Here is a 22,721-nt window from a genome sequence, read left to right on the forward strand (position 1 = left end):
AATGTTTTCTGTCATAATGCACAGCAGATAACCAAACATACCCAATGCACGAGTGTCGTCTCCGAGTTGAGCCACAATTAAAGAGTGAATTCCTCCTGTGGAATCGAGAATCCTTGTGCGTCATTTCAAAAAGCTGTGGAAACAACTTTAAGTCTTTTACCAGAGCTTTGCAAAAAGAAACATCCTCAGAGTTTCAGTCTATTCTAAAATTCAACCAAGTGAGCAGACAGGTGAAGATCTCAAGAGCCTGAGCGAAAGTCTGACACCTTAGTCCAAGACGTCTCGGCTACATTTTTAGGACCTCATCCTTAGGGTCTGCTGAAGAAGAAAGTGAAGGCTATCTCATGTAGACCATCCTCCAAAGCTGATGTTTCCTCTTCAACATGTCAGATAAGTATCATCCGAAACTCCATCTACTTCCTAAAGCTTGCTTTTAAAATTCAGTTACAAAACTCACAAATCTATTATGTGTTTCTCCTGTGAGCAGTAAAAAGAAAAGCAAAACAGCACCGCACCAGCCTGTAAACTTATTATTGGACTCCCTAGGGATGCAGTTTAGAGGTTCAAGGTCCTGCTAAGTTTCCATATTAGTGGCTAAATGTTGGATAGGCGGGAAGAAACAAGAGAAGAGAAAAGAAAGAGAGAGGGGGAGGTACAGCACACTGAGCCTGGAGGGTGGTGTGCGGTCACACGCTGCAGTGTTTCATATACATGTGTGTTGTGAATAGTCTGCCATGGGTGGCTCCTGTTTGCCCGCCAACACCATCAGAGTGAGACGTGAACACACACAAACAGCATGAAGCGATAACAGCATACTCTCACAGCGGGTGCTGTTCTGACATGCATATGTTATTATACGCATACTTGATTTTCATCGCATACTTATGTCTTCCATTGAGTAAGAGAATGACTTCATCTAAACTTTTACTGTAGAATTTATGTCCAATCTGAACTTTACTCCATTACTGTGTCAAAATCTAGTCCAACCAGAACTTAAAGAGATAGTTCACCCAAAAATGAAAATTACTTTTTACTCGCCCTCAAGATGTATATGACGTTCTTCTTTCAGACGAAAAAATGTCCTGGCTCTTCCAAGCTTTCTAATGACAGTGAGTGGGTGTTGATAGTCAATAGTCCAATAGAAGTCCAATAAAGTGCATCCATCCATCATAAAAAGTGCTCCACATAGATCCAGGGATTAATAAAGGCCTCCTGAAGCGAATGAATGCGTTTTTTTGTAAGAAAAATATCCATATTTAAAACTTTATAAAGTGTAATCAACTTACGCATACTATTGTATGCGCATATATGAAAGAGTGGTGTTCTAGCAGACGACATAGGATGTAAGCGTAGCTTAAGCTCCCGTGAGAATATGTTATAGTCTTGCAAAAACCAAGTTTTGTTAACAGCAAAGGGAAACCAGTTTATTATTGGCTAATATCGAAATCCTCTGACATTTTTCTTCACAAATCTTCATTTTGAACTTCTAATTCGTGACTGGATATGGATATTTTTCTTACAAAAATGCATCAGTGCACTTCAGGAGGCCTTTATTAACCCCCCAGAGCTGTGTGGAGCACTTTTTTATGATGGATAGACGCACTTTATTGGAGTTCTCTTGGACTGTTAAATATCAACAGCCATTCACTGCCATTATAAAGCTTGGAAGAGCCAGGACATTTTTTAATGTAAGTCTGATTGTATTTGTCAGAAAGCATAAAGTCATATACACCTAGGATAGCTTGAGGATTAGTGAATCATGGGGTAATTTTCATTTTTGGGTGAACCATCCCTTTAATTTTGGCACAAAGTGAGCCTGGTAACCTGACCAGAAGTCAGTTCAAAATTGTGTCCAATCAGAACTACAGTTCAGAAATACATTCGATACCCAGGTTAAACAAAGTATACTTCCATAATGTACTTAAAGTGCTCTATTTTCGTGCACTAATTTTGTACTTAATATACTAAAAATGATGCTTTAGTACTTTAGTTCATGCATTCAGAGTTGTTTACACTGTTAAAGAGTTGGACTCTCATGCTAAGCATGGACAAAGTTTCAAAACACAATTTGGACGTATAACCAAAAATCTTGCTTCCGTGTTTGTACAAGTTTCAGAGAGTTTTTTTTTCAATCGTGGCTCTTCATGACGTAAACGAGGGTGGAACTCCTTATATGGGTATTTCTTCCGGAAGAACGCGCCTGTGCACGCATTGACCAGCGCGAGAGCAAGAGCAAGAGCGCACCCATCAACGTGCTTCATTCGCCGGCACTGCACGGGACTCGCTCGGGAAGAATGTCTCTAAAGAAATGTGTTTTTAGTAGTGAAGGAAAGATAATCTTGTTCAGCTTCCCAAAAGAACCCAGCGTTACGTGAACAGTGGATGCAGTTTGTTTTTCCAGGGCAGCAACCGAGTTTCTCAAGTGTGTTTGTTGATGAACGTTTTATAAACAAGGCCCAGTTTGACGCTGGATTTACACATCGTTTGATACTGAAAGATGGAGCAGTCCCAGCTATAAAAGATCCCGGTCATGATTCATGATTCGGCTTTTTTCCGGAAAGAATCGTAAAACTTTATCTTTCTTTTATAAATATGATAAAACTAAAGACTTTTTGGAGATATGAAGGATGCAGTACTCTATAGGTACTCAAGATTAACATGAGATTGGGTGAAACTGTGTGTGTTATGCCCCCTTTAAGATAAACTTAAGATCAACTAAGTGTAATCAACTGTGCTATTTTGGGACCATGAAAATGACCTAAAATGCGCTTGTAACATACTATCTCAGTATTTGAAAAATAAATTTATTCACCACTTGTAGTACACTTGAATGTAATAGTGTATGAAATACGGGTTCAAGTGTACTACAAGTGGTAACTAAATACATTTTTGTAAATACAGAGATAGTATGTTTAAGACGCATTTTCATTTATATTCATGGTGTCCTAAAATTGCACAGTTGAGTACACTTAGTTGATCTTAAGTTTATCTTAATAAGTACTAAATAATCATTTTTATTATATTAAGTACAAAATTAGTGCGCAAAAATAGAGCACTTTAAGTACATTATGGAAGTGTACTTTTTTTTTTTTTTTTACCTGGGTACCGTGATGGTGATATGCAAAACAACAACAACAACAACAACAACAATTTTTGCAAATATGAAGGTTGGAGTTTTACCTGATTTAAGCACAAAGCTTTGTCTACAAAATAAATAAAAGTTTATGAACTAAACTGGAAAAACTTGCTGAAAGAGGGGTATGTGAGCCCATCAATTTGTACAGGTGCTGGTCATCTAATTAGAATATCATCAAAAAGTTGATTTATTTTTACTAATTCCATTCAAAAAGTGAAACTTGTATATTATATTCATTCATTACACACAGACTGATATATTTCAAATGTTTATTTATTTTAATTTTGATGATTATAACTGACAACTAAGGAAAATCCCAAATTCAGTATCTCAGAAAATTAGAATATTACTTAAGACCAATACAAAAAAGGATTTTTAGAAATCTTGGCCAACTGAAAAGTATGAACATGAAAAGTATGAGCATGTACAGCACTCAATACTTAGTTGGGGCTCCTTTTGCCTGAATTACTGCAGCAATGCGGCGTGGCATGGAGTCGATCAGTCTGTGGCACTGCTCAGGTGTTATGAGAGCCCAGGTTGCTCTGATAGTGGCCTTCAGCTCTTCTGCATTGTTGGGTCTGGCATATCGCATCTTCCTCTTCACAATACCCCATCGATTTTCTATGGGGTTAAGGTCAGGCGAGTTTGCTGGCCAATTAAGAACAGGGATACCATGGTCCTTAAACCAGATACTGGTTCTGCTGGAAAATGAAATCTGCATCTCCATAAAGTTGGTCAGCAGCAGGAAGCATAAAGTGCTCTAAAATTTCCTGGTAGATGGCTGCGTTGACTGTGGACTTCAGAAAACACAGTGGACCAACACCAGCAGATGACATGGCAGCCCAAATCATCACAGACTGTGGAAACTTCACACTGGACTTCAATCAACATGGATTCTGTGCCTCTCCACTCTTCCTTCAGACTCTGGGACCTTGATTTCCAAATGAAATGCAAAATTTACTTTCATCTGAAAAGAGGACTTTGGACCACTGAGCAACAGTCCAGTTCTTTTTCTCCACAGCCCAGGTAAGACGCTTCTGACGTTGTCTCTGGTTCAGAAGTGGCTTGGTAGCCCTTTTCCTGAAGACGTCTGAGCGTGGTGACTCTTGATGCACTGACTCCAGCTTCAGTCCACTCCTTGTGAAGCTCTCACAAGTGTTTGAATCGGCTTTGCTTGACAGTATTCTCAAGCTTGCGTTCATCCCTGTTGCTTGTGCACCTTTTCCTACCCAAATTCTTCCTTCGTCAACTTTGCATTTAATATGCTTTGATACAGCACTCTGTAAACAGCCACACCTTTCAGTAATGACCTTCTGTGACTTACCCTCTTTGTGGAGGGTGTCAATGTTCGTCTTCTGGATCATTGCCAAGTCAGCAGTCTTCTCCATTAATGTGGTTTCAAAGAACAAGAGATACCCCGAATTTATACTGTATGGATGGTCATTTATTGAAACTCAAATGTAAATATTCTAATTTTCTGAGATACTGAATTTGGGATTTTCCTTAGTTGTCGGTTATAATCATCAAAATTAAAAGAAATAAACATTTGAAATATATCAGTCTGTGTAATGAATGAATATAATATACAAGTTTCACTTTTTGAATGGAATTAGTGAAATAAATCAACTTTTTGATGATATTCTAATTATATGACCAGCACCTGTATTCGTATTGTTTCTGGATATATAAGCATTTATTATCAAAGAAAGTAAATTTCTTCAGCTTTCCTCGCATTTAAAACACAGTTTGTATTCATTAGGCAAGGTAAGGAACTCAAGTTTATTTGTACAGCGCATTTCACACATGCCGCTTCAAAATTTCACTTTGCATTAATATAAATAATATAGAACAATAATCAAACTAACCAAAACTAGCTGTGCATTGAGCGGTTTGAACAGTATTCAATATTCAGTGGCTGACCCTAAGTGATCAGAACTTTTATTTATTACTGTATCCAATCAGAACCAGTGCAGTATTATGCTCTATGACTACTTTGTTTGGTTTGCCTCCACTTCTCATCAGTTACTTACTGTGTCTGATCTGGCAATCGGTTTTATTATCACCACAGTTATGTATCATCAAGCATGAAGTGATTCCTGTAGGAACATGACTCCACCGCCTGGATCAGAGCCATCTAACAGTCTGGCCTACATCTGCCTACTTCTCTGATCTGGAAGTTTCAGATTTCCTCTTTCTCACAGAGACAGGAATGTGCAGATTGTTTCGAATGGTTTGAAACGAAGCTAAAATATAGCTTTGACCTGGATTTCATACAGTGAACCATACGGGCGAAGATGCTTGAGCCTTTAGGGTCTTGGATTGTTGGCATGAAAACATCCTAACTGGTTCAGTCAACAAATCTCATTAAATCCTGATATCAGCTAATTACCTGGCTTCTGTGCCCTGAAAAACTATTTTCCATTCCTCCAAATGGTGGTTAAGAATGAACAGCATATATCGAAAAATGCAAGCAATGAAATAGTTTCTTGAGGAGTTGCAATGCACATACTTCATCAGTGTATCTCCATTTTAACCACCATTCAAAATTTTCTTCAGCTGGTTATGACCTTTTAAGTGGAAAATAGCTTGACATCAGAATCCAGAAAGAATTTGTGCACTCTGTTTCAGAGGATTGGGGCAACGGAAATGTTTACATGAAAGTCAGAGTCACTAAGATCACTCACTCTGACAGTTGTTTTACTGCGTGACTCTTTCCATGCATGTTTTGCTTGATGAAATAATCAGAATGCTTCAGTGTGTTTCATATATGGATCCCAGTAAAAAAAAAAAACACAAAGAATGAAACAGAACAAACAAACAGTAGAAGAAAGAAATTGGTATGTTCACAAGAGCCTCAGAGAAGCACTCTGGCCAGGAGTAATAGGGTGCGAGACACAGCACCTGGGGGCAAAGAAGATCTAAACCTGAAACCAACAAAAGCTTCCTTTCAAATCCTCCATGCAGCTGCTCTCTTCAAAACTTCTTTTCTGGCATATTATCATTTAAACCCTGGTTAACCCACAGAAAACGGCTGACTCTTTAGTCTGGAGGACTCCGCGTGATCTGCAGAGGTGAATGATGCATATCATAACAAACCACAAGCATAAAAAAATATCATACCTGCAACAGAGACGGCCGAGAGTAAAGTGTTAATTAAAGATGTTAAAATGCTAAATATTATAGTTAGCACTGAATGAGAACATTTCAGGAAACTCTGGATTACTCGCAGTTACTGAATTATTTTAGCGGTTTTGTTTAGAACGTTTTATTATTATTGTTTACCAATATTGGTTAATTTTGGATATACATATATATCTGCCAATCCTGAATATTTAATTATACATGCTCATCTAATGCTTATTTAAAGTTAATATTAATTTTAAAATATATAATATAATAAATTTAAATAATTATAAATGCTAAACTTTGCTAATTTGCTATAAATGACAAATGTTTCTCAGTTAAAATTTTAATTGTAATCTTTGGCAAATCATGCATTTAAAATTTTTTGATTTAGACAAAACAATATAAGCCATTTAAATCAGTTAAATATTAGTTTAATTAATTTTCACTTAGAAATTGCTAGTAAATTTAACAAACAATTACAAAGAAAGGGCAAATAACACATTGAATTAAATGTGAAATTTTGAAGGAGAAACAATTTATAGTTCAGTCATGAAAAGATGGCACTGGCTGATGGGTATTAATGCTGTATGCCGTAATCGCCGTAGCAAGTTCCTGTACTTGCTTGCAGAAGCAGCAATAATCTACAACTACAGCAATAACCAGCAGCAGCAGCAGCAGCATAGCAGATCTATTCCGCCAAGACATTTTCATAACCATTACCATGCTAAAATCTTCCAAGATTTGTCATGATTGAACTGAAATTATATGCTCTTGTAAAACATACTTTAATAATCTTTGTTCTATTTACTGCTTTGAAAAATCATTTTTTAACTAACCTGTCCACTTGTTGTCTCGAAAGAAATTAGTGACTATTTAGTTACCATTTTTTCAGAATAACTCATTTTCATTAGAGTTAGTGATTGACAAAGTTCTCTAATACTTTCAAACGAATTCTATCATTTAAATGTTTGTAACAAAAAATTATTTGGGATGCTTCTTCATACTTATAAATGACAGCCGTTCTCTCTGGATCAGTGTCAGCAAGAACAGAATAAAAAAAAAAAGGAACATAAACAAAAGTCAACCTAGTTTCAGTAGGCCACATCACTGAAGTCACAGTGGAAACATTGAAATCAGTTTCTGCTGTTTTTTATGTAATAGTACACATGCACTTCAGAGATTATCTTGACCGCCATCCTCATTATAATCATCTTCACCATCAGCTTCATAACAGCTGGTGTTTAACACCATATCCGCACACCACCATCTGTACACCATTAACTGTCACTATGATTTTACAGAAAATACAGCTCTCAAATCAGCACAAACACAGCTGTTGTCACTGAATCTCACCAGCAGATGGAGCTCACGGAGACCTTCCCTGACTTCAGCCTTGCTCAGTTCAGAAACCTAGTGAGCTGCCTACATAGACAGTATGTTAAAGGAACAGTGAAATGAAAATGAAAATTCTGTCATCATTTACTCTCACCCTCAAGTTGTTCCAAACCTGTATGAGTTTCTTTCTTCTGCTGAAAGGGGTTATGACATGGATTTTTTTTTTTTTTATGATTTTAATACGTTCCTTGAGGTTTACTGATAATGTTAAAGGGCTAGTTCACCCAAAAATTAAAATTATCCTGTTATTTACTCACCCTCAAGCCATCCTAGGTGTATATGACTTTCTTCTTTCATATGAATCCAATCGGAGTTATATTAAAAATTGTCCTGGCTCTTCTAAGCACTATCATTGCAGTCAGTGGGTGTTTCTGTTACACAGTCCAAAACACGTAAAATAAAGTGCGCAAATCCATAAAAAAACGTGACTCGCATGGCTCTGGGGGATGTATAAAGGCCTCCTGTAGCGAATCCATGCAGTTTTGTAAGACAAATATCCATATTTCAAACATAATTAACACTTTTTTCTCAAGCGGAAGCCGTCCAGGCAGATGACGTAGGACGTCGGCGTTGCGTAATTAGTGACGAGCGCGGAGAGAGAACAAAACAAAACGCTGGTCACAGGTTAGAAGCACAAAAGGAGAATTTGTAAAGAAAAATTTTGGGGGATTTTGATATAAGCCAAGAGGAGGTTTTCCTTTGGTAAAGTAAGAAAACGTTGCTTTCCTTTGCTCCTATAAACAAACGTCGGTTTTTGCGAGACTCACACGCACTGCGCCAGCTTCCTACGTCTCTCGTGAACACGCGTACGACAGATAGCGGAAGTTACACAAAACTATTTATATCGCTTTAAATATGGATTGTATTTTTTTTTTTTACAAAAACGCATCAATTCACTAAAGGACGCCTTTATTTACGCCCCAGAGCCGTGTGATGCACATTTTAATATGTATGCATGCACTTTTTTTGATTACATTTGAACACTACCACCCACTCATGCCATTATAGAGCTTGAAAGAGCCAGGACAATTTTGAATATTACTCCGATTGGATTCATCTGAAAGAAGAAAGTCATATACATCTAGGATGCCTTGAGGGTGAGTAAAGCATGGACCAATTTTCATTTTTGGGTGAACTAACTAACACAAAAAACAAAACAAATAAATATGTGGAAAAATAATTATTTTCAACCCTCATTCTGAACCTCTCTCTAAAATGGGCTGTTTTTAGGGGTGGGTCCTGTAAGGCTTGAATTCGGCCACTGTTATGATTGGCTAATGTCATTGCATAGGAAATAGTATCGATGCCTCCTCGCTATCATATGTGAGTGTTTTGACAACATGATCAAAATAAAACAGTCATTTCCAGACAAAGCATTATGAAATCATTTACTTACAATGTGATGCAGCTGCAGTCAGATCTAGTACCGCTTCATCTTTCATCAAATGTTTCTTTGTGAACTCTCCACGACACTGTGCCTCGATTACAAAACAAAATCCACGATATAGGCTGCCATTAAAATAAACTATCCACCTGTTCCTTATGATGGGATCCTTCTGATATCTGTACAAAAACGTGAACGAGCTGTTTAAACCAAACGTGCCAAAGCGAATGTTCTTTCACTCAATTTGTCCTATTGACAGACTCAAGCGCGTGGACTGAGTCATAAAGTGAATGTGCATCTGTATACTGTATCCAGTGTAGACAAGATAGCAGCAGTGATTGTAATTTCTATTTGCTTTTGAGGCTACGCAACACTCACATTCAGCGTGATCAAATATCAAGCCGTTAAGTGACTGAATGCCAGTGGGCGGGGCCTATGGTGAGAAGATGACTGCTCTGGAGGCGGTGTTTATGCAAATGACTGCGCCTAGGTGACGTCACCTTGCTTCAGATTGGAAGTCATTTCCAGAATGAAATTGTAACCTTATGTGTCTTCTAAGTTTTTTTTTTTACCCCTAAGGTCTTTTTTTTTTTTTTGAAGTTTACAATTTGAAGGCAGCATTGAAACATAATTAAAAGCATAATTTGTTTTAATTAAATGGTTAGTATTACAATTTAAACTAAAATTTCTGAAATTTCAATTTCAGTTTATGGTGAAAAACTCGACCTAATGGATCCATATTATGATATATATTATGTACATAGCACACACAAATATATGCTATGTACATAATATATATCATAATATGGATCCATTAGGTCGAGTTTTTCACCATAAACTGAAATTGAAATTTCCCCCACATACTGTATATAGTGTGCAATTAAATGTTTTAAAATGGAACGTTAAAAGTTCAAATGGATCATGTTTTGTTCTGTAATCGTTGTAAAACTTGTAAAAAAATTTATAAAAAGTCAAGCTTGTCACTGGCAGTCATTTATGAAAATAAATCATCACTACAGTAACAATATTTTAACCATGTGTAAACAAAAACAATTTAATAATTTGCAATAAAGTAATATTAAATGGACAATTTTACACAATAACTTTTTCACTAGATGGCAAAATATCTAATTTTCTCATTGTTAAATATGTTTAATAAACATATCACAGGATTTTAGTACTTTTATAATGATCATATTATGATGGTCACAAGAAATATATTTTAAACTACACTACAACAAATTAGGTGTAGAAACAATTTTCACTAGGAAATTGCTAGTAAATTTCACAAACAATTACAAAGAATACACATTGAATTAAACGTGGAATTTTGAAGTAGAAACACTGAAATAGCATTTTCTTGTAAAAAGTATTCCAAAAATCGTTGTTTTATTTAAATTGCAAAGTTACCATATTTTAACCGTGTGTAAATAAAATCAATCTGATGCATTACTTCATAAAAAAGTAACTAATTGTGTTACTTTTTATGGAAAGTAATGCATTACATTACTTTTATGTTACTATTTGTCACCTGGGCTGGACTTGCTTATTTGGATTTTTTAATAACAAATAAACCCAAAAGTTATTGTTTTGGCAACTGTAAAGGCCCTTTCACTCTAAAAGTGAAATAAATAAGCCTCAGGCTGAAGAAGGTGCTTCTGCACCTCACTCCAAAATTCTTTCAACACAGGAACAGGAGAGGTGTCAGTGAATAAATGGGAAAACAAAGTAACTTGCGTTGCTTATTTGAAAAAGTAACTCAGCTATGTTCTTGTAAATTTAAAAGTAATGCGTTACTTTATTCGTTACTTGAAAAAGTAATCCAATTATGTTACTCACGTTGTAATGCCTTACCCCCAAGAACTGTAAGTGGTATCACCCATCCTTTGCATATGTACATTTGTACCTGAAGACTGAAGGAGGGACCGGCGCCACTTCTACTTTGGGGGCGGGCTCTTTTAAGCAACAACCTAACAACCACGTAGCCACGCCCTAGCAACCACCCACAGCACCTCGGCACTGTGGCAGTCACGTATGTTTCAGAAAATTCTAGTTTGCAATCCTGCTTTAGGTCACAGATAAGCCTCCCGAGTCCTCCCGAGAACGTAACAACGGACTTTTCCCATCATACCCCACCTGAAAATGTTCCGTTCAAGGCCATCACCGTAGAAACACACTCTTTTTGCCCAGCATTCGTTTCAGACAGTCTAACAATAAACACATGCGGTAAGAGCTAGTCACAGACACTCCTGCCTCTCTTCTGCTAAAGAGACCTGTGAACATATATACTGTATGTAGATATTTATACTTTTTCTCACTCTGCTGTATTTTCAGTCGGGAAAGAGAAGCTGATGATTTGTGCTTTGGGGAACAGGTGGACATTGCCACTGTCGTGGAGAAGTCCGGCTGGACCATTTGTTTTGTACCATCAAGCCATCTGCTACCGTCGTGAGACACTGCGTTTGTCCCATCCCCCTTCGGATATATCTGGATTTTGTCCCAGTGTGTTACTGATGACATGGTGACCCTGACCAAGCAAATGCTGTAAAAGCTTTCAACAGCATTTCAATTAGCAGCCAGATATGAGAAGAAAAGCCTCATCTCCAGCACCGGTGTAGGCCTTGTAGATGTGTGTTATGTGACAACTTGCATTACCGTTCCTACATCGCATCCTTACTATTAATCATTTTTGGCCAAAATTAATCTGCCAAACTCTAATCAATAAAATAACACAGACCCAGATGAAAAGAGGGACGACTGGTAATAATTCAATCGAAATTGTGCTCCATCAATTTACCCCCTAGTGCCAGTGTATTATGTGAAATGATAAAAACACTGGCCACTTGTGATATGGGAAAATAATGACAGCACAGAGACTGATTAGGGTAAATTACGCAAAAGTGGAAGTTTGGAAAATTTGCGACAGAGCACAGAAAAAAGGAGGCTTTGTTGTTTTGGATGGCAAAGCATAGAAAATATTGCATATATAATCATTTATTAGACTGAAATGTAAGGATTATCGGTCACACTTTAGTTTGGGGACCAATTCTCGCTAGTTACTAACTATTAACCAGTGTTGGGAAGGTTACTTTGGAAATGTAATAGATTACAGGTTACAAGTTACCCTATTGAAAATGTAATAAGTAGTGTAACTGTTTCAATTACTTTATTAAATTAATATAACTGATTACATTTGATTACTTTCTGATTACTTTTCTAGATTTCTAATGAATGTTTTCAACTGTTAACCACGTTGAAACATTTAAAGCAGGCAGAGTTTAAGGATTAAATTCTGTCATTAATTACTCACCCTCATGTCGTTCCAAACCCATTAGACCTTCATTCATCTTTGGAACACAAATTAAAGGGGTCATATGATGCAATTTCAAGTTTTCCTTTCTCTTTGGAGTGTTACAAGCTGTTTGTGCATAGATAAGATCCCTGAAGTTGCAAAGACTAAAGTCTCAAAACCAAAGAGATATTCTTAATAAAAGTTAAGACTCGACCACGCCCTCCTAAAACTGCTCATTCAAACACGCCCCCTCATGTCTACGTCACTGTGTGGGAAGATTTGCAAAACACCACCCAAATGTATATGCAAAGAAAGAGGGTGTGATTTTTATTCTCGCTGTAGCATTGTTGCTGCCACCGGCGCCGTGTCCTGGAGACGCTGTGTTTCATTGTGAAAGCGAAACTACTTTGTTTGGGCTTCCAAAAGAGGACACAACTAGAAATCAGTGGCTAAGTTGTATTTACAACACTGTTCCAGAACAGTACAATGCAAATATTCGAGCAGCACATTTTACGGAGGACTGTTTCCTGAACCTGGGAGTAGCTGCCAGCTGCTCAAAGGCTGTTTCTATAAAGTGGAGCAATTCTATCTTTGCAAGGACAGTCTGGCGCTTCTGACTCACAGCCTGTAAGTACGTTTTCTTATTTAAAGAATTTGCCACTGACTATTCAAACACGAGTTTTGAGCAATGTAGAGCAGTGGTTGTTGTTTGTCGTTTCTCCGATCACAAATGCAGACATGGTAATGTTTACGCGGCGCGATGCAACGTGACGTATAAAAAGACAGTATAAGTCATTATAACCAGTAATTATGTCCCCACTGGATGCAACAAATGCCTCACTTATAATGGGTTTTTATTGTTTTTGTGTCGTTGTGCCGGGACACGACATCACAATACGGTAAGGGGCGTAACATTTATAGCTTGAGGTATTCGGCCAATCACAACATACTGGATAGCTGGCCAATCAGAGAACGCCTATCTTCTCTTCTAAAAATCGACGTGTTCCAGAAGGCGGAGCATAGAGGAGCAACAATAATATACAGTATGTGGAAAATAATGTGTTTTTTTAACCTTAAACCGCATAAACACATTGCATTACACCAAATACACAAAATAATGTTCTTTTTAGCAACGTCATATGACTCCATTAAGATATTTTTTATGTATTCAGAGAGGTTTGGAACGATGTGAGGGTGAGTAATTAATGACAGAATTTTCTAATTTGGTTGACCTTTCCCTTTTACCTTATAGTAGGACTCAACACTGATTACTGTCAGACATTCAAAATCCTTCTTCGCTTGAATTTTAAAGCACAGCCACCATAAAATCAAACTTCCTTTTTTACTTTGAGATAACTGAAGAAACTGTTCAAGAAACCGTTTAATAGCTATGAGGCTGTTTTTGAAATCAAATCTTTGCATAGCTATTACAGGAAACATCTAGCAATGTTTTGGAAAAATCTGTTAATCTTAAAAAATAAAGCATATACACAAACCCAAATAGGAAATAAAACAGTTTAGCATGTGTCCTATTCTGTTGTAACCCCCCTTTGTAATCGTTAACATTTTCATAATTAACTATAATTTAATTACACAATTCTTCTAGATAACTCTTACAGATTACAGTTACATTCATTTTGTAATGAATTTACGTAATTCCGTTACATGTAACTAGTCACTCCTATGTTAACTGCTATTAACAATGACTTTTGCCTCAATAAACTCCTAATTTGTTGCTTATTAATAGTTAATAGTAGGTATGAGGTAGGATTAAGAGAATGAATATATATTATTTCTTCAGTGGATTGAGTAATTGAGTAAATACCTCTCAGGCAATCAAACACATTTCTGAAGAAAATCATTGTTCTGTTCTTCTTTTGAGAGATGAAGCCTATTCAGTGCACTACTGTCTTGAAAGAAGAAAGCAAACTGGATCTAACCATGAAAGAGAGAGAGGTGTTCAGCTAAGATGCACAACAACAAAAGGACAAAAGTCCATCAGAGTCTCTAGTTTGAGAAACAGCAGTCTCATCGGGTTCAGCAAAGAGGAGACTCTGGGATACTCTTGGCTTTTCAAGGCAGAGGGCAGAAAGGACAAAACACACTGGCTAGTAAACATGAATGAATTAATGATGTCTGAAATGTGATACTAAAAACAGTCGTTAGCAACACTGTAAATGTCTTCACTGTAATTTTAATTTAGTGTGACATATTCTATCGAGATTATGATAAAATTTATGTCCATAATGATGGTAAGCTCTGGACATTTCTACTTGATATGGATTAATCTAACAGTCTATCACACAGCAGAAAAAACATGACATGTAAGGTCAGTGCATGTGACTAATAATTCTGCATGTTCTGTGTCTGTGTGAATGAGTGGCTTAGTTTCATCTATTACACAAACTCAAACACACGTGACGCTCGCAGTGTTTTCAGCATCTGCGTCTCAATATATGAGACATGAACTTCATCTCCAGAGCTGCTCTGAGAGTCACTTCACCAGCTGTTCACTCTTTCATTTGAGAAAAACTACTGTCAAATACACACAGAAACTGAAAGTAAGATGGAAAGACCTTCATGATAACCCACCAAAAACTTGAAGAAATTATGACAGAAATATATTTCTATTTTACACTAATATGTCATTATTATTATTTTATAATTAAATTATATTTATTATTATTTATTAGGAGTATTGATAAAAATTATATTTTGTAGATTTTTATTAAAATGCTAAAATAAAAGTGTAAGATGAATATTTCTTACACCCATTTCAGAGGGGCAGAATGAGGGATGAAAATGATCATTTTCTCATTTTATTTATTTTTAAATTAACATTAGAATTGAACCTCATGATCAAAGAACACATTAAAGTGATAAAAAAAAATCCATGTCATTACTAAAGTAGTGATTAAAGTGGGAAACCGCCTCATCTAATCACATGTATGTAACTTATGAACATTTCTGTCCTGTAACTATTTTAGTTAGTTATTTCAAAGGGTTTGTCGTCCTAAAAAAAAAGTCTATCCAAATCTATTTGGATTTTTTTTTTTTACCATTTTGTTGATTTGTGAATGTGAACGCAAATGAGATTTCAAAGCTTTGCCAAGGGATATGTCAATAATGACATAAATGTCTATCCATCATATGGTTTCAGAACATAGATTTTATTTAATAATTAATAATAAAACAGTCCTTGAATGGAAAAGAGCTGCAGAGAATTTTGCTGAACAGAATTTCTCCTTTTGTTTTCTAAAGAAAAAGAGCTTACAGATTTGAAACGACATGACAGCGAGTAAATAATTGTCATTTTTCAGTTTTCATTTTTGGGTGACCTATTGTTTGGAAATGATTTTTCCATGGAAGATGCAGTCACTCAGACCGACAGGACTTTGACAGGTAGGACGAGTAACAATTCTTGATGGCATTGATTTGGAAAATAATCACCATCACAGCAGGTTTAGCATTATGTGCACACCTGAGCTCTGTTCAAAATGATGAGAGCCATATGTGTGTGTAAATAAGAAGAACGCTGTCGAAAATCACCATATGAGATTCACACAGCATATGGCAGATTGGACTGAAACATAGAAAGTGCACTCATTAGACAGACAACATGATCGTATTCTATAATTGGGACAGGGAAAAAAGATAAAAACCTGTCTTTCTGTATTGTTAACCTAAAACCTGTCTCTCTCCTGACATCTCTGGGAGCTGTAGAAACGCAGATCTGGTTTTATTTTCTCTGTTTTTATATAACAGCTATGTTCATTTCCTTAAAAGGAACTCATTGAAATTTAATACAATTTCCAATAATTCTTTGCACACCTGAAAATGCATGAGGAAATGTATTTGATCTGAGCTGCTAATGCAATGACTGCAGATCTGTTATTATGAGTGACCCAGAAACTGGTTTCTGATCAATCACTGAGTCAATAGGGAAAACTGGTTGTAGCTAATGATATTTAGTTGTATAACTGCATGTTCATGTGTTTCGACAGATCTGATTCTGTATGCACATTCTATTTACACCTGGACACATAAATGCGTCTCTGCAGAAATATAATTTTGATAATTCTAGTGTAGCAAAACACACTCTTCAGACCATATGGCGATTGCGTTTTGCAGCTGCACCGCACATGTCTCATTACTGATTGCTCTGTGTTGGAGGTTGATTAATTGAGTATGTGGCCTGAAGAAGCAGGAATGTCAGTCATAAATGTGCCCTGGAGGGCATTTACTGTAGTGTACACTTGATATTTTATTGTTTGGATGGCAATTTAATCCATAAAAAATGCGTAAACATGGGCAAATACCAACTATAATATTCTGATCTCCAGATGGATGAGTCTCATGAAAACGTCCATATAAGAAAAAAGAAAGAAATATGTTGCAAAAAAAAAGTCTATTAACACTTTTGCATGATGACACTAACGTTTAAAACTAATTTTTAGTTATAGAAAAAAAAAACAGAAATTAAATAAAATATAAATAGTAAATTAAAAGAAAATGTAAAAATTAGAATGTTGAATTGGCAACTGAATAATGTTAAGTTGAAGTGCTAAAATTGCTAAAACTGAAAAAAGAGAAAGCCACATAGCGATATTTAAAAAAGCAAAAACTAATAAAACTGCACATTATAAAATTACTAAAACAAACTAAAAACAAAATGAAAACTGAAAATATAAAAAAAGCTCATTCAAAATATTGCTAAATGATCTACACGTTTAACTTTTTAAAAATTAATTACACACACACACACACACACACACACACGTTAGGGGGAGGTAAGGAAAATAGGGGTGCTTAATTGTCATATATTGAATTTGATATTTTTCAAATTCAATATTTTATTGTTTTTTAGTAAAATATGGTTTGAACATGGATGGGTTTTGTGAGATTGAGCGATGGTTTGCGCCCCTAGTTTGTTTGTTCATGTATGTATGTATGCATGCATGTATGCTTTTATTTCTTGTCTTTCACACAATTTGAAAGAAAAATAGCACCTTTCAACAAACCAGTTGATTTTTCATCATGTACATAAATCATGTACATTTGTAGGTCAATCAGTCACAAGTTATGGACCAAAGTTGTTTACGAAGTTTGTTTAAATCACTAACCCTAAATATAAGCAACAGTAATTGCGCTCATCAAACACCACAAATAACTGATAAAGTGTCTGTTTGGCATCTGGCATGATGGGTAACTTAAACACCGTCCTGTTTGCTCAGAGAATTAGTTCTGATCTGGCAACAGCACCTTTTACTCAAGCCTGAGAATTAATCATTATTAAGGCAAACAAAACCTGCACTTATACTCAAAACACCGTCGAAGAGCACACGCTGTATTAGCAAACATCGGCAAACCAGCATATTAGAATGATTCTGAAGGATCATGTGACACTGAAGACTGCAGTAATGATGCTGAAAATTTAGCTTTGCATCAAAGAAAAAAACAAAAAACATTCCAAATATTTTAAAATACACAACAGTTCTATTAAATTGTAATAATATTATAGGTCTTAATGTATTTTTGAACAAATGAATGCAACCTTGGTAAGCATGAGAGAATATTAAAAAAAAATGTAATTATTCCAGTGTTTTCACTGGTAATGTATGTCTAGAATGCAGTATGACACCAGACACACTCCGAAAAGACGGAGCAGAACATCAAAGCTTTGAAGAAATCCACAGGGAGAAAAACTAACGCTATCTCACGAACAATTCGTAAAATTCGTACAACCTCAATCATACAATTTGTCTAAACCCCAGTGACGGGTAGGTTTAGGGGTGGGGTTTGGTGTAAGTCATTCGTACAAATTCATACGAATTGCCCACTCGTAAAATACGTACGATTTAGCAAAAATCGTATGAATTTGTACGAGTGAGGTCGTACGAATTCGTACGCATTAGCCACCTCGTAAAATATGTACGAATTGCCATGAGATCGGGCTGGAAAAACTACATGGACAGCTGGACACCAATGGGAGAGAGATTGCTAGTGAGAGTCTGCAATGAGAGGAAGGAAATAATACGGACAGAATTAATGATCTAATAACGATGATTCGGTGGCGCTGCTGTCGGGTCAGGTGAACCTCAGCAAGCAGACGTTGCTTGGAGATTCAGTCATGACATGAGTTGGCCATTATTTTCCTCGTGGCCTGTGGAGAGAGGTGTCTGGCAACAGCTCCCCATCCTAACCTCTCCACCTCCCCCAAATGAGAAATGAGTTTAATTTCACAGAAGAAGCACCATGTGGTGGGCAGAGGGGGAGATCAGAGACCAAAGCTGTGTTTGGGTTCCAGAGCCAGCAGGCGAATGCTCTGCGGAAGCATTCGTTATCAATTAGAACACCCTTTGAAACAATTGAAATGACTGTAATTTGTATTTGGCTATTATGGATTTCACCCAATGGCATCATCTGCCCTCTTGACAAAATCGAGCAATCATATTCCACTCATGTAAAACGCTCATTCAATTTAAGACCAGGCTGTTCTTTTAAATCAGGCCTGATGCATGACATGCGGTGTGCGATTTTACATGGCTTATGACTCCAATTGAATATAAATGTTCCTTCCCCTCCGTGATTCCTAGAAATAAAAGGGCAAAGCTGAGCTCATGTAGATGTGGAAAGCGCTGTCTGAAGACCAAGATATAGAATATTTATGAGACTCGATCCAGTTCTGCTGCTTAGAGTAAAGTTTCATGGTTGCACAGGATGTGGTGAGATTGAAAAGGTACATTTGCCACCTATGAAGTAGTTTTTTTTTTTTTTTAAAGAAAGAAATTTCACCAAGGCTGCATTTCTTTGATCAAAAATACAGTAAAAACTGTAATATTGTGAAATATTGTTACAATTTAAAGTGACTGTTTTTATTTTAATATATTTTTTAAATGTAAAAACATTAAAAATGTAAAGTTTATAATTTATTTCTGTGATGCAAAGCTGAATTTTCAGCATCATTACTCCAGTCTTCAGTGTCCACATATGATCCTCCAGAAATCATTCTAATGTGCTGATTTGCTGCTCAGTTATTATCAATTATTATTGATGATCAGTTATTAGTAATGGTTGTTATTATTATCAATGTTGAAAACAGTTTTGTGATTAATATCTTTGTGGAAACCATTGCTGAATAGAAAGTTCAAAAGAACAGCATTTATTTGAAACAGAAATCTTTTGTAACATTATAAATGTCTTTAGTCACTTTTGAACAAGTTAATACATCCTTGCTGAATAATAGAATCTCTAATTTTTAAATCATTTTCACCAAAATATTAATATATAAATAGTAGACATAAATTGCATTTTAAATCACAGGAATAAAATGCATTCTAAAATATATTCAAATAGAAATTGTGATAATACTTCATAATTTTACTGTTCTTACTGAATCAAATAAATGCAGCCTTGATGAGCATGAGAGACTTTCAAAAACATTAAAAGACCCCCAAACTTTGAAATGGTAGTATGTACACAAGGGAGTGTTATGTATACATGCATAGCATATTATATTTCGATAATCAGCATTAAAGTAATTCCATTAAATAGTCAGTGAGAGTCATGGGATTGTGCTGAAATTGATTTGTAAAAAAAAAAAGAAAAAAAAAAAAAAGAAAAATTAAGAAGACATCACTAGCTCTAAGAATGAACAACAGTAGAAGCTTGTCCTAGCAAGTACCACCAAAAATGAAATCCTCAGGGGGATGTCTGAGAAATATCACACAGCAAACTGTGAAATCTAAAGCTTCTCACTTTCTGCAGCAAGACAGAGATAAAGCACATTGAACAAGGTCAGGTTGGTTCTTATGGGTCCTCGCAGCCAGACAGATAATGACCCTCGTTCTGACGGTGAGGCGCTGACAGATAAGTGCATTTCTGCAGTTACACTGCAAGCTGAACAGAGTGGAGAAAATGAAGTAGTCAGAAAAAGCACAGCTATTACAAAAAAGTTATGGTCGCAAATGACAGTGATCTCCAGTGATTCCAACACTATGTGTAAAGATTACACTCCGAAATGAAAGTTATTTTATAAATGATAAAAATAAAAAAAAATGATAATAATAAAATAGGATCCCACTGAAAATTTTTAGTTAAGGGAACAAAATGGCCTTCTTTCGACGGGGTAGAAAACGTTCAGTTCCTCTCTGCTCAGAAACAGCTTGTCTTATCTACTAGTCTAAATTTATATTCTTTCTAAAGTCAGACGGTGAAGAACAAGCTTTATAGAGTTATCCAGAGTACCAGGGGTGGCGTGATGAAGCATGTCCTGGTCTGATCTTGAACAGGAGGTATCATTCATTTTCTGCTCTGACCTATATTCCACACTGTGCCCCTGAGGGCGAAACCTCAGCATGGCAAAATGGATGTCCTGTATTTTGACCAGAAATGAGATTATATTTCCTTACCAAATGGCATAACGCAGACTTGGATATTGCATGCGCTTGGGGACAAAATACTGTCGAAAGCAGTGCTTCATTAATAAGCCATCAGTGTGATGAGCATTAATAGGAATATTGGTGGAATAGAAATCAAGTATGGCTTAATATAATTTCACACAATGCAATTACAATATCATCAGCCCTTTAGCGATAAAAATGACCAGTCACTTCAGCCCTGAAAACGAAATGAAGCCTCCAAGAAAAAGGAATGTATTAAGTCAATTATAACAGATTAATGATAACTGGAGGCAGCAGTCAAGAACTGGATTCATTTTATGATGATTAGATATTAAAAGACAGAGCTTGACAGACCACTAGAAAAACTAAAGAAGCCTGTTCTTAGCCTTTGGTTTTGGATTCCAGATCCAGAAAAATCCACAGTTATCAACAACATATCTCTTCCAAAATCTGCACTTTAAAAAGACACTGGGTTATTTTTTCAACTTAAATGCTGAGTTGAGACTGTTGGGTAAGGAATCTGGATCGATTTGGCCATTTCTGTGTTGCGGAAAACACAAATGGAATTACAGAATCCAGACAAAAAAAAATTATAAAAATTAAATTTACCGTATAACGCAGAATGTCATGGAATTTGTCAAATTTTAGGTGAATAAATCAAAAGTACAGTTAAATTAAATCACAATATACACTAGTGTCTGTGAATATTAAGCTAAAAAGACTTTAAATATGAGTCCTGCATGTCTCTGTGAATGAATGATGCCGTTTCGTTTGCTACATACCTACTGACACACACATGGCTTGCGTTGTTTGGTTAGTTTTTGCCGTCTCACAATATGAGGTCATGAACACAAACTTCATTTTCAGAGCTGCTCTGAGGATCACTTCATGAGCGTTTTTCCATTTAGTTTGAGAAAAACTGCCATCATTTCAAAAACACACAGAAACTTTAATACTGTACAGTAGAACATAGGTCTTAATATATTACTACTACTACTACTGCAATTATTATTAAAACTTTATTTTTAGGGAATGATATATTATTTTTTTTGCATGTTTTAATTTTTAAAGCAACTTTCTCACATTTTTTTATCCATTTCTACACTAAAAAATTCAAAACAACCCAGCTGTTGAGTTACAGTCGGAGCGCAGGCTTTTTGCATCCTCTTCAGGAGAGTTCCCAGCACTGCTCGTTGATTTCTGCAACACACTGGCTTGAGAATCAGCACTATTTTGGTGAAAAGGGATAACAGAGAATGGTTGAATACACTTGTATTAAAATGTTACTTTTAAATGTAATTTTTTTTCCCTAAAATGCTGTTAAACAAGTTTAAATGTATGTAATTTTGCAAACTATTCATCCAAATAAATTTAATTTGTCTTATATTTTTGTCTTTGTATTTTTGCATACTAATAAATGTTCACCTTTTGATTATTACTGTTGCCTCTAGTAGTTCTGTGTGTGATTTCTAAATTCCAACTCATTTTAAGCCAGCAATATAGTGAACAATTGTTGAGTTAAACAAAACAACCCAGCATGCTGGGTCAAACATTTAAACCAGCATGTGTTTTGTCCAATATTTAATCAGCACTGGGTCTCCAAATAAAGCAGAAATTGTTGTTTTTATCTCAGCATTTTTTAGAGTATACCGTTTGTGTTCTTGCTTATCAATCAATTTCACCTTTTGATTATTACTGTTGTCTGTGTTCAGGGGCGTAAATTTCAACTTCAAGCTGTTGTGGTTGTGCCGTGACAGTGGTCGTGTCCTTTGTAGACATTACTATCTGTCACAGTGTTGCCAAGTTCGCGGTTTTCCCGTGGAACTGGGGTACTTCATCACTGTTGCCGCGGGTTGAAGTGACCCCAGGAACATGTATTTTAGTCCCCGGAACACGATTTTTACCGGGAGACCCCCTCGAAACGCGGTTAGTTTGGGCTAGTTTTGAGCTACTTTTGAGTAGTAATTGGGCGGGTTTTGTTGTGAA

General features: G+C 36.1%; 1 protein-coding gene across 5 annotated transcripts in view; it reads right to left on the reverse strand.

The window, feature by feature from the left end:
- pde4cb (phosphodiesterase 4C, cAMP-specific b) overlaps positions 1-22,721 on the reverse strand; it is a 75,732-nt gene that overhangs the window by 34,259 nt on the left and 18,752 nt on the right. The window contains exon 1 of one of the 5 annotated variants that reach the window (XM_058791663.1): positions 42-562. The exons of the other annotated variants lie outside the window; for them this stretch is intronic. Within the exon in view, the coding sequence (XP_058647646.1) occupies positions 42-124 (83 nt within the window). The 5' untranslated portion in view covers positions 125-562. Of the gene's footprint in view, positions 1-41; positions 563-22,721 lie in introns of those variants that run through there. 5 annotated transcript variants of the gene reach the window in all.

This window comes from Onychostoma macrolepis, chromosome 11 (genome assembly GCF_012432095.1).
Source record: "Onychostoma macrolepis isolate SWU-2019 chromosome 11, ASM1243209v1, whole genome shotgun sequence".
NCBI lineage: Eukaryota > Metazoa > Chordata > Actinopteri > Cypriniformes > Cyprinidae > Onychostoma > Onychostoma macrolepis.